Raw genomic sequence first — 13103 nt, 5'->3', positions numbered from 1 at the left:
CTCCAAACACCATGAAGACCGAGAAGATCTCCAAACAACATCATGTAAATGAAAGAGATCTCCAAACAACACCATGAAGACCAAGGAGATCTCCAAACAACACCATGAAGACCAAGGAGATCTCCAAATAACACCATGAAGACTAAGGAGATCTCCAAACAACACCATGAGGACCAAGGAGATCTCCGAACAATACCATGAAGACCAAGGAGATCTCCAAACAACACCATGAAGACCAAGGAGATCTCCAAACAACACCATGAGGACCAAGGAGATCTCCAAACAACACCACAAAGACCGAGGACATCTTCAAACACCATGAAGACTGAGGGGATCCCCAAACAACATCATGGAAATGAAGAACATCTCCAAACAACACTATGAAGACTAAGGAGGTCTTCAAACAACACCATGAAACCAAGGAGATCTCCAAACAACACCACAAAGACCAAGGAGATCTCCAAACACCATGAAGACCGAGGGGATCTCCCAACAACATTATGGAAATAAAGGAGATTTCCGAACAACTCCATGAAGACCAACAAGGTCTACAAACACCACCACAAGGATCAAGGAGGTCTCCAAACACCATGAAGACCGAGGGGATCTCCAATCAACACCATAAAAATAAAATAAATCTACAAATAAAACAATGATGACCAAGGAAATCTCCAAACAACACCATGAAGACCAAGGAGATCTCCAAACAACACCATGAAGACCAAGGAGATCAGACAAAGTGGTGATAAGTACAAGCCAGGGTTGTGTTTTAAAAAAAATCCTGATCTCTGATGTTCCCCCAGAGCACCATCAAATCCATTATTATCAAATGGAAAGAACATGGTACTACAACAAACCTGGCAAGAGAGGGCTGCCCACTAAAACTCTCACCCTAGGCAAGGAGGTAAATAATCAGAGAGGCAGCATAGAGACCAAAGGTAACCCTGAAGGAGCTGCAGAGTTCCCAAGCAGAAACTGGAGTATCTGCCCATATGACCACAATAATACGTAAACTCCATAGAGCCAGTCTTTATGGAAGTGTCCAGAAAAAACTTTACTTATAATTTTACCAAAATTGGAAGGATCATTTTGATTTTACCAAAAAAACATGTAGGAGACTCCACAAATGTATGGAGGAAGGTGCTGTGGTCAGATGAGACCAAAATTGAACTTTTTGGGCAAAAAGGTAAACATTATAGGCCGCTTTACACGCAGCGACATTGCTAAAGCAATGTCGTTGGGGTCATGGAATTTGTGACGCACATCCGGCTGCTTTAGCGATGTCGTTGCGTGTGACACCTATGTGTGATCAAAATTGTCGAAAAATCGTGCAAAATCGTTAATCGTTGACATGCTCCCCTATTCCCAAAAATCGTTGCTGCTGCAGGTACGATGTTGTTCGTCGTTCCTGCGGCAGCACACATTGCTATGTGTGACTCCGCAGGAACGAGGGTGGCCGCATAGTGACGTCGCTATCACACCGAACTAACCGCCCCATTAGAAAGGAGGCGGTTTGCCCGTCACAGCGACGTCGCTAGGCAGGTAAGTAGTGTGACGGGTCCGAGCGATTTTGTGCGCCATGGGCAGCTATATGCCCGTGACGCACAACCGACGGGGGCAGGTATGCTCGCTAGCGATATCGGTACCGAAATCGCAGCGTGTAAAGTGCCCCTATGTCTGACACCAGACCATCATAGCTCATCACCCCAAGAACACCATCCCCACAGTGAAGCATGGTGGTGGCAGCATCAAGCTGGGGGGAAGTTTTTTGGCAATTGGGACAGGGAAAATGGTCTGAGTTAAGAGGAAGATGGATGGTGCAAAATACAGGGATATTCTTGAGCAAAACCTGTCTGTTAGTGATTTGAAACTGGGACGAAGGTATCTCTTCCAATATCACCATACTGGAGGGATGTAAGGGGGAACGTGTAAATGTATTGGAGCGGCCAAGTCACAGCCCAGACCTTAATCTAATGGAAAATCTGTGGTCAGACATGAAGATCGCTGCTCACCAGAGGAAACATCTAATGGAAGGAGCCGGAGAAGCTTTGTCTTGACGGATCAGCAAAAATCCCAGTGGCAAGATGTGGAAATCTCATAGCGACTTATCCAAAGTGGCTGGCAGCTGTCTTTAGGGGGTGAATAGTTATGCATACTGAATGTTCTCAGTTGTTGGCATGTTCTGTGCATGAACTGATGCAAATTATCAAGAAAAACCTGTGAAATTTGAGGTTGTGAGGATGTAAAACATGGAAAATGCCAAGGGGGGGGGGGGTGGTTGTGAATATTTTCTCAAGGCATTGTATATACATTATATCAAATATATAAAAAATGTTTTGGAAATCCAAAAATGTTTGAGTATCAAAATGTTATAGGATTGTTAGGATACAAAAATAATTGGGACAACAGAGTTACTGATGAACAAATCATGGATGAGATGAATGGAGATCTGACGCATCGTATGAAAACGTTTTTCTCCAGTCAACACTTTATAGTCTAGAACCACAAATATATCTTGTAAACATGTAAGATCCTTTCTGTTTGGGACCTACCTAGAATCAGTAGTATTAGTTCCTTGGAAGGAGCCATTCTTGATCTTCGGAACTTCTCCTCAAAACAACATATTAGGCTGTAAGTCAAGATGAAGAGTAAGACGTTCCCCGGCTCAGTGCTCCACGAAGAAGCTCCAGCTAGAATATGTAGAAACACCAGACTGTTGAGTCCTCGGCCGTGTGTATAGTAACATGTGCCGGTGAATTCTCAGGTTCATCACTGATTGTTTTTCTTAAAACTTTTCAACCCATTTTTCTTGAAGACTTTCCTGTTTGACCATTGTTTTCAGGATCAGACTGTGGTTGTTTGTGTTCACTGAAGGGAACGATTGAGGAGGTGGCCCTCCATCTAGAAAGAACAGTTACTATCGTCACTGTCATCATTGTGCACACTGGATGGACCATCAGTGAGATCGATGCATTATTGGGGAATCATCCCACCATTATTAGACCTTAGTGTCTCCAAAATCGCTTCTCCATGGAGTTGTCCTCTGCTCACAGCTCAGAAACCATTATGGAGTCATTGTCTTTCTCCATTATGGGATCTCTGTGGAGCAGTCAATCCCATATTGGCTATTCTTAAGCAGGCTTTACATGCTGTGACATCGCTAGCGATGTCGCGAGCGATAGCACCCGCCCACGTCGGTGGCGCATCACGGGGTGATCACTGCCATAGCGAACAATATCGCTACAGCAGCGTCACACGCAATTACCTGTTCACTGACGTCACTGTGGCCGCCGAACAATCTCTCCTTTAAGGGGGAGGTTAGTTCGGCGTCACAGCGGCGTCACTAAGCAGCCGCTCAATAGAAGTGGAGGGGCGGAGATGAGCAGCCGGAACATCCCGCCCACCTCCTTCCTTCCTCATTGCCGGCGGACGCAGGTACGATGTTGTTCCTCGTTCCTGTGGTGTCACACTTAGCGATGTGTGCTGCCGCAGGAACGACAAATAACCTGCGTTCCAAACGAGGAGCGATTTTTAAAAAATGAACGACGTGTACACGACGAATGATTTTACACCTTTTTGCGATCGTTACTGATCGCAAAAAGGTGTCACACACCACGACATCGCTAACGAGACCGGATGTGCGTCACCAACACCGTGACCCCGACGATATCTCATTAGCGATATCATTGTGTGTAAGTGGGCCTTTAGACGGTTAAATTTAGGAATTAGGTCTCATTCACTTTACTCCTTTATGATATTTGGACTTGTGAAGGTTATGGGTCTTGTGGCTTCTGTGGACACTAGTAGAAATATTGTTCAGATGTTATGACTTTAGGACCTAAAACCATGTATGACCCAAGGGTTTTGGCTAAAGGAAATCAGAATTATGACTAAGTTGAAGACAATTATTAGCATTGGACGATTGGGGTTAAATAATGAAGTCAACAATAATAGCAGAAACTGCAAAAAGCTCATGGACTGAAGGACCTGAAGGTGGTCGGACCCTGGTCTGACGGGTGGAAGGATTTTCCTTATATACAGTATATTGTATCTTGATATCTGAAAAACCTGCTATAAAGTATTGTCACGTGCAAAGGAAAATCCAACTCCCAAATATGACATCACCTCAAAACATTACAAATTATAATGTCAAACGTTTCATTCATAGTTTCTAAGGTTGAAGGTCCATTGAGTGCATCCTACAGCCCAACATGTTCCTCAAGAAGAAGGCAAAAATCTCAAGGAGGGGATGATAATTGCCTTGTGTTAAGGGAAACAAATCCTTCCTGTCTCCACTTACGTCAATCAGACAAGTTCCCTGGAACAACGTCTCATCACAGATCATAAGATAACCCCAAACCCCAGTCCACCAATTCCCTTCTCAATCAAAAACAGTCAAAGACCCTCATAATAAGTCTTACTGGTTGTTCCCACAGTGACAGGTTTATTCCTCTCCACAGGATAGAGGAGATGATTGTTGGGGATCCAACTGTTGGGTCCCTCAACAAGCCCAATATTATGGTTACAGAGAAGGGGGTTTTACCATCCCATTGTGCATAATGTGGTGGTGTCCATACTCTACCTCCGATCCATCATTGTCTATAGGACTGCCAGAGAAAGTCGACTACAGCCCTATTGTTTCCTACAGTCTCTAGACAGTGAATGATGCAGAATTTGAGCAGTGGAGCCCTGGTCAGGAGATAAGGTGTTATTGGAGAATAACCCTTTATATACTGGTTTACTGTCAGCCTTAGAAGATGCAGACGTTTCTTCCTACATGGCCGTCGGACCTCTCGACTCCTCAAACCTGACCTCTGAACCTTGAACGCAGTAATGATGACAATTTACCGCTTTCGTATTTTACTTAAAAAACTTGGAAGAAAATTTGCATCCAAGCATAAAGTCCGAGACATTAGTGGACGGAGGAGCTCATGAAATGAACGCGTGTAACACGACTTTAGTGACTTTCCATAAACTGAACAGAAACTAGAAACATAAAACAATCTGCTCTCTGTTGACTTAATGCTGAATTCTTGAGAGGTTGATAAAAACAATAAAAAAATGATTCAAGATACGAGAAAACATTCTTGCTTTTAAGCCATGCAGAAAACGCTTATGGAAACAGGCAGCAGGTAAAAACCAGACACTGAAACTAGGGTCAGACCGGCGCTCGCTGCCTCTCACTCTCTGACATCTACAAGTCATCAAATGATCCCTGGGAAATCTCGGCAAATATTACCGAGGGTCAACACCGGGCAGTAAGAATATGAAATCAATGAATCCTTCATGCCGGTTACTGCTGGCTACACGTCACCGCTGCCCGACACCATGGATTCTTCATGCCGGTCACTGCTGGCTACACAACATCACCGCTGCCAGACACCATGGATTCTTCATGCCGGTCACTTCTGGCTACACAACATCACCGCTGCCTGACGCTATGGATCCTTCATGCCGGTTACTGCTGGCAACACAACGTCACCGCTGCCCAACACCATGGATCCTTTATGCTGGTTACTGCTGGCTACACAACGTCACCGCTGCCAGACGCCATGGATTCTTCATGTTGGTGGATGATGCTCACCGCTGCCTGACGCTATGGATCCTTCATGCCGGTTACTGCTGGCAACACAACGTCACCGCTGCCCAACACCATGGATCCTTCATGCTGGTTACTGCTGGCTACACAACGTCACCGCTGCCAGACACTGTGGATCCTTCATGCCGGTTACTGCTGGCTACACAACGTCATCGCTGCCAGACGCCATGGATTCTTCATGTCGGTCACTTCTGGCTATACAACGTCACTGCTGCCTGACACCATGGATCCTTCATGCCGGTCACTTCTAGCTACACAACGTCACCGCTGCCCAACACCATGGATTCTTCATGCCGGTCACTTCTGGCTACACAACGTCACCGCTGCCTGACACCATGGATCCTTCATGCCTGTTACTGCTGGCTACACAACGTCACTGCTGCCTGACGCTATGGATCCTTTATGCCGGTCACTGCTGTCTACACAACGTCACCGCTGCCCGACGCCATGGATCCTTCATGCCGGTCACTGCTGGCTACACAACGTCACCACTGCTTGACGCCATGAATTCTTCATGCCGGTCACTGCTGGCTACACGTCACCGCTGCCCGACACCATGGATCCTTCATGCCTGTCACTGATGGCTACACAACGTCACCGCTGACCGACACCATGGATCCTTCATGCCGGTTACTGCTGCCTACACAACGTCACTGCTGCCTGACACTATGGATCCTTTATGCCGGTCACTGCTGGCTACACAACGTCTCTCCTGCCTGGCGCCATGGATCCTTCATGCTGGTCACTGCTGGCTACACAACGTCACTGCTGTCCAACGCCATGGCTTCTTCATGCCGGTCACTGCTGGCTTCACAACGTCACCCCTGCCAGACGCCATGGATCCTTGATGCCGGGATCCTTCATGCCGGTCATTCCTGGCTACACAATGTCACTGTGACGCTCTGGACTAGCCAGGTAGTCACAGACACAACACCACACACACCCCTTCCCCAGATAGGTGACACGAGTCACACAAAAATCCTGGGTGCCACCCTCCAGGGTCTGATGTCCACACCAGGTGGGGCGGAGCAAGGCAGTTGACTCCGCCCACTGAGGAGTTCACAGGCCTGGAGGCGGGAAAACACGACAGTCAGTTCAGTCAGTGCAGACAGTGAAGGAGTGAGAAGGGAAAGTCAAGGGCAGACCTGGGACCAGGAATGCCACGGACTGTCTAGGTGTCTGGGTCGGAGCCCAGGCACCTCCAGCAAGGTCGGCAGATGGTGATGGACATCTGCAGGAGTTGGTGTACGGTCAGTGGAACCGTAGGACAGGGGTCGGGCGGTGGCCCGTCGGTACCAAACCGGGGAGCCGATTGGAAGCCAAGCACCAGGCAGGGTACTCAGACCCGACTAGGCTAGAAGCCACCCTTATAGTCAAATTTACTGATTGCGGTCTGGACCTCAGGGGTTCATTCCCAACCAAGTCCCGATTGAAGGCAACAGCCCAACCATTCCGCATAAGTGCCACCGCCAAAGGCAAGGGATCCAAGGGGCCAGTGCCTGCGGGCAAACGGGCTCCTAAGACATTTACACGCCGGGGAGCGGACTACCGGTGTCCAGGCACAGGAGTCACTCACAACACAACATCGGTACAAAGGGAACAACAGCCGCCACCAACCCGTCCAGGGAGAACACCGCAGCCGGCTGTGGGCCCCGTCCATTCTACCATTTGGTTTACCAGAGACTCTGTTATCTTGTGTCAGAGTGAGTACACCAGTGCCGTCAGGCACCGCACCCCGCTGCACCGCAACACTGCGCCATGCACCCCGGCCCTCACCTTCCCGCGGGCCCCCGGGACCATCGCCCCCTGCCGACGGAGGGGTTAACACCGAGCTGCATAACACCGTCCCCGGGAGGCCTAGTCAACGGCATCGGTGGTGTCCACCATACAATCACCACAACCCGTGGGTGGCATCACGAACTTTGCTAATTCAACCACTCAAACCCTTGCGTGCACCGCCACTACCCCTTGCAGAGCGACGTGACCCCGGGTCCGTGAGAGGCTCGAGCTATCACCCACAGTACGAGCATGGACCCGAGTGGCTCGGCAGCCGCAGCCGAGGCCGCAGGGCGGTACATCACCACTGCCCAACGCCATGGATTCTTCATGACGTTTGAGGCTGTGAGCGGATACCTTCTTAAGTTTTTCACAGTGTTCCTTTTAGTACGGCGGTGATGGATCTGAACGTCACACCATTGTCTTTTGTTTTTATGCATTTTATTCGGTTTATCTACTCCCCCATAATTAACCATGCCCCGCCCATGGTCGTGTCTCAGCTTCATTTATGTACTCCGTTCATCTCGTGGTCTCTGGGCTCGGGGACACGTCTTATGGTCGATGGATGGACATTACTTGTCATATCGACACATTCTGCTCTACAGCCTGGAGATCAAAAGAAAAACATGGATCATAAGAAGCTGAAGACGGAGTGGAAAAAGAGGACTCAGGATGAGAAGAGGGGAATGTGAAGAATCGAGGGAGAGACGAGTCCAGATCGGCCTCAAATACCGGCAACTATGTAATGTGAGGGAAAGGAAATCCTCTGTGAGCCACAGAGACACTTACCTGCACTGATACAGTGTAACGACAGAGCGATGTGCTGCTACAGGGCTACTTGTAGCTCACAGAAGATTGTCCAGACTGGATACATTGTACCAGACCCTCAGCTCTCTGTGCAGGACATTGGTAGGATTGATTATTACTGATATATTGTAGCAGCTACTTACAGATAGAAAGCGTCCAGCGTCAGGACACAGAGGTACATGGCGAGGAGCTGAAATGTGTGTCCGGCCCACAGCGGAGGGGAAGCTGCGAAACAGAGAAGATCCAATGATGGAAACACAAGGATCAGAATAATCATAAGGAGGAGCGTCACTAATGGCGGAGGAGCGTCACTAATGGCGGAGGAGCATCACTAATGGCGGAGGAGCATCACTAATGGCGGAGGAGCGTCACTAATGGCGGAGGAGCATCACTAATGGCGGAGGAGCCGATATACTGATATTCACGTTCATCAATTCACTCAAATTTGGGGAGGTGTGATGGTGGAATAATGAGGGTTGTGTATAATTTTGTGTAGGTTCATATTTTACCATGATGCTCTGTTCATTCTGTGTATTCCTTGTGTGTACATTGTCCTGTTGGCAGGTTAATCACCCCCTGCTGGGTTTTTGTCTCTAAAGGCCATGTCACACTAAGCAACATCGCTAGCAACATCGCTGCTGAGGTATAACTTTTGTGACGTAGCAGCGATGTTGCTAGTGATGTCGCTGTGTGTGACATCCAGCAACACCCTGGCCCCTGCTGTGAGGTCGCTGTTTGTTGCTGAATGTCCTGGACCATTTTTTAGTTGTTGCTGTCCCGCTGTGAAGCGCACATCACTGTGTGTAACAGCGACAGAGCAACAACTAAATGTGCAGGCAGCAGGAGCCGGCTTCTGCGGAGGCTGGTAACCACGGTAAACATTGGGTAACCAAGAAGCCCTTATCTTGGTTACCCGATATTTACCTTCGTTACCAGCGTCCGCCGCTCTCACGCTGCCAGTGCCGGCTCCCTGCTCCCTGCACACATCGGGTTAATTACCCGATGTGTACTGTGGCTAGGAGTGCAGGGAACAGGGAGCCGGCACTGGCAGCGTGAGAGCGGCGGACGCTGGTAACGAAGGTAAATATCGGGTAACCAAGGGAAGGGCTTCTTGGTTACCCGATATTTACATTGGTTACCTGCGTCCGCAGAAGCCGGCTCCCTGCTGCCTGCACACGTAGCAGAGTACACATCGGGTAATTAACCCAATGTGTACTGTGGCTAGGTGTGCAGGGAGCCAGCGGTAAGCAGTGTGCGCTGGTAACCAAGGTAAATATCGGGTTGGTTACCAAGCGCAGCATCGCTTCCACATCGCTGCTGGCTGGGGGCTGGTCACTGGTTGCTGGTGAGATCTGCCTGTGTGACAGCTCACCAGCAACCCGTGTAGCGACGCTCCAGCTATCCCTGCCAGGTCAGGTTGCTGGTGGGATCGCTGGAGCATCACTTAGTGTGACGGTACCTTAAGTCTGGGCGAGAGGGGCCTGTAATCCACCCAAACTCTCTGCTTACCTGGTGGATTATTTTTTCTGGCTCATAAAGACATGAGGGAAGCAGTAAGATTGGTCCTCTGGGGGAGAAGCTGACACCCCTGAGAGACTGTGAGAAACCCTGATTTCACTGGAAAAGGACTGCTGGAGGAGTGTGACTGATCCCCGGGACTACTTTACTTTCTATGTGGTGGATTATTTTATGGACCTTTTGATTTGCTTGGAATAAATACTCTTTGGATTGTTCATCCATCTCTCGCTCTGTTGATTGTGTGATATGGGAGAAGGACCCTGTGATAGGAGGAAATTTGATTTTCATTGAAGTTGTTTAATGTTAACGTAAGAATATGTCTTAGTTTGGGGTCTCGGAAGACACATAAAGTGATAAAGAATCCTACCTCATGGCTCACTGGTCCAACCCCTGTGGCCCCCTGTATTGCTCACCACACAGCTACCCCCTCTCTTTGGCTCTTGGCCATCTCACTCTGATCCGAGGCATCTGGATAACCATTAGGTGCTGAGATCATGGCATGCATTGTATGAATTGTAAAGCGCTGTGGAATATGTTGGCGCTCTAGAAATAAAGATTTATTATTATAATTATTATTATCGTCAGGAGTCTGCCCCAGTGAGGAGGAGGTTGTCAGAGGGAGCTGCACAGTGGACTGGACAGGGGGCTGTAGTAACAGGACAGGTGAGTCATTTTTTTCACCCCTTGCCCACTCCTCTGCAAATTTACAAAATACCAACTCATCAAAAATTTGGATTCCGACACTTGAGAAATTTAATATTATATCAACTAGTGTCACTGTCAGAGGTAACCCTGAAGGTCCAAAGTACAATTTGTACCAGCCTCCACTGGCCATGTGCCATTTATGATAGTGATGGATTCCTATGTTGCCCTTTTCAGGTAACAGAGGGATGTGACCACTACCTCTGCACCCCCTACTGCAACACCGCTGGTCACTAAGGTCACACATAAAATGTACATAAAGACCACGTTACCACTGCACCACATTGGTAACTAAGAACACATAAAGTGAATATGAAGTCCATCTTACCCATCGTACCCCTCTCGTCACTAAGAACACACAATGAACATGAAGACCATGTTACCTCTGCACCCTATGGTCACTAAGAACACATACAATGAACATGAAGACCATGTTACCTCTGCACCCTATGGTCACTAAGAACACATACAATGAACATGAAGACCATGTTACCTCTGCACCCTATGGTCACTAAGAACACACAATGAACATGAAGATCATGTTACCTCTGCACCCTATGGTCACTAAGAACACATACAATGAACATGAAGACCATGTTACCTCTGCACCCTATGGTCACTAAGAACACATACAATGAACATGAAGACCATGTTACCTCTGCACCCTATGGTCACTAAGAACACATACAATGAACATGAAGACCATGTTACCTCTGCACCCTATGGTCACTAAGAACACATACAATGAACATGAAGATCATCTTACCCATCGTACCCCTCTCATCACTAAGAACACACAATGAACATGAAGACCATGTTACCTCTGCACCCTATGGTCACTAAGAACACATACAATGAACATGAAGACCATGTTACCTCTGCACCCTATGGTCACTAAAAACACACACAATGAACATGAAGACCATGTTACCTCTGCACCCTATGGTCACTAAGAACACATACAATGAACATGAAGACCACGTTACCTCTGCACCCTATGGTCACTAAGAACACATACAATGAACATGAAGACCACGTTACCTCTGCTCCCACAATGTCTACACCTCTGATCACTGAGGTCACACATATAATGAATATTATGAACATGAAGACCATGTTACCTGAACTGGTGCCAAAACTGAAGTCCACACAGTCTCTGTCAGGTTTCGGTATATTTGTTACTGTTGTGAAGGACACGTACGGCAGGTACTGCTGGATCCACGACTGATACTGTGTAACAAGTGAGAAAACTACAGGGCGGTACGGAGTTCCACAGCCCACTCCATGGCTGACGATGCCGACCTGGTACCAGACTCTCTGCACATTACACACCAGAGGTGATCCATCATCTCCCTGTAACAGAAAACAAGAGCCGTTCTGCTGGTCAATGGAGAGAGCACAAATGATGGTACCCGTCATCCTATGTAACGTCAGAGGTTAGACATCAGGACAGAAGACCACCACAACCATTCACCACCTTACTCTGATGATGACTTACTGGACTTTTAGGATGGGACACGTACCTGACACAGGGCAGTCTCTCCATCTATGAATCCGGCACAAATCTCATAATCATGTGTCGCGGGCGGGGAGGAGGGTGTCAGCACACCGCGCTCACCCCTTCTGCTCGGGTCCGGCAGTTGCTCCTGGTGGCTCGAGCTGCGGGCCGGATCCTGGGGTGTCTCGAGCGACACTCCTCGCCCGTGAGTGAAAAGGGGGGTGTTTGTTGGGATTATAGTTCGTGACGCCACCCACGGTTGTGGTGATGGCACCACCGCTGCTCAGTGTGGGGGTCCCGGGGATGGTGATGGGAGCAGCCAGGTGTTGTGTTGCCCCTCCGTGGGTAGGGGTTGGTGATCCCGGGGCCCGGTGAAGAGATGTGAAGTGTAGGGCCTGGAGGGCGCAGGGACGCGGGGGCAGCGCTATGCCTTGCGGCACTGTGGTACTCACTCAGCCTGAGACACGGACACAGTTTGTACGGTAAACCAACGGCTGGTAGGACGGTCCCACAGACGGTTGCACCTGCACTCCCGGTAGGTGACGGTGACGTCTCTCTTCCTTGCACCTTTTTGACTGATGGTAGCGGTGGATTCCCTCCGGTTACCCGCTCCCCGACTGCAATCTGGGCCGGAGGAGCTCTACACTTTGCCCGCAGGCGCTGGCCCTGGGGAAACTGGTGCCTTGGCGGTGGCGGTGTCTCCCCGGTAATGGTCGGGCTGTTGCCGTCAATCGGGACTTTGTTGCTGGGGGATCTGCGTCCCCTTCACTGACGGATTCGGCAAATTGGGCGACTCCTAGCCTTGCCGGGGTCCGAGAGGCCCCTGCCCTGGTGCTGACTGTCCTTCGGAACACTGCTCCAGACCACCGGGCACACAGCCAACGGGGTCCTTCCAGGAACTTCCGAACTGTCCCACTCCGGACAGTCACCGCCGTCGCTGACCTTGCTGTTCTAGCCCTACACACAGCTGGGCTCTCAGGCTTCTCCTTCTCTCTGCTCTGTCACCACTTCTTGCTTTCCTCCTTCTCCACTTTCCTTTCTTTCACTTTCACTGCTGGTTGTTTCCTCTAGCCCCTGCCTGGGCTACTCTGCTCTTCACTCAAGCTCCTCCTGAGCTAATCTGCTCTCTTGCCCTCCCCGGGCTAAACTGCCTGGTAACTTCCTGCCTCCAGAGTTGTGAGCTCCTTGGTGGGCGGAGCCAAC

The 13103-nt window shown here is 49.2% G+C and overlaps 1 protein-coding gene across 1 annotated transcript in view; it reads right to left on the bottom strand.

Moving 5' to 3' along the window:
* LOC142246803 (transmembrane protease serine 9-like) overlaps positions 1-13103 on the bottom strand; it is an 85180-nt gene that overhangs the window by 5882 nt on the left and 66195 nt on the right. Inside the window, exons 8-9 of the mRNA XM_075319851.1 lie at positions 11524-11755; positions 7890-7981 (exon numbers count right to left, since the gene is read on the bottom strand). Coding sequence (XP_075175966.1) covers positions 7890-7981; positions 11524-11755 — 324 coding nt within the window. The remainder of the gene's footprint in view (positions 1-7889; positions 7982-11523; positions 11756-13103) is intronic.

Source organism: Anomaloglossus baeobatrachus, chromosome 7 (assembly GCF_048569485.1).
Source record: "Anomaloglossus baeobatrachus isolate aAnoBae1 chromosome 7, aAnoBae1.hap1, whole genome shotgun sequence".
Classification (NCBI taxonomy): Eukaryota; Metazoa; Chordata; class Amphibia; order Anura; family Aromobatidae; genus Anomaloglossus; species Anomaloglossus baeobatrachus.
Note: the sequence above shows the minus strand (reverse complement) of the source record. Positions and strands in the feature narration are given on the sequence as shown.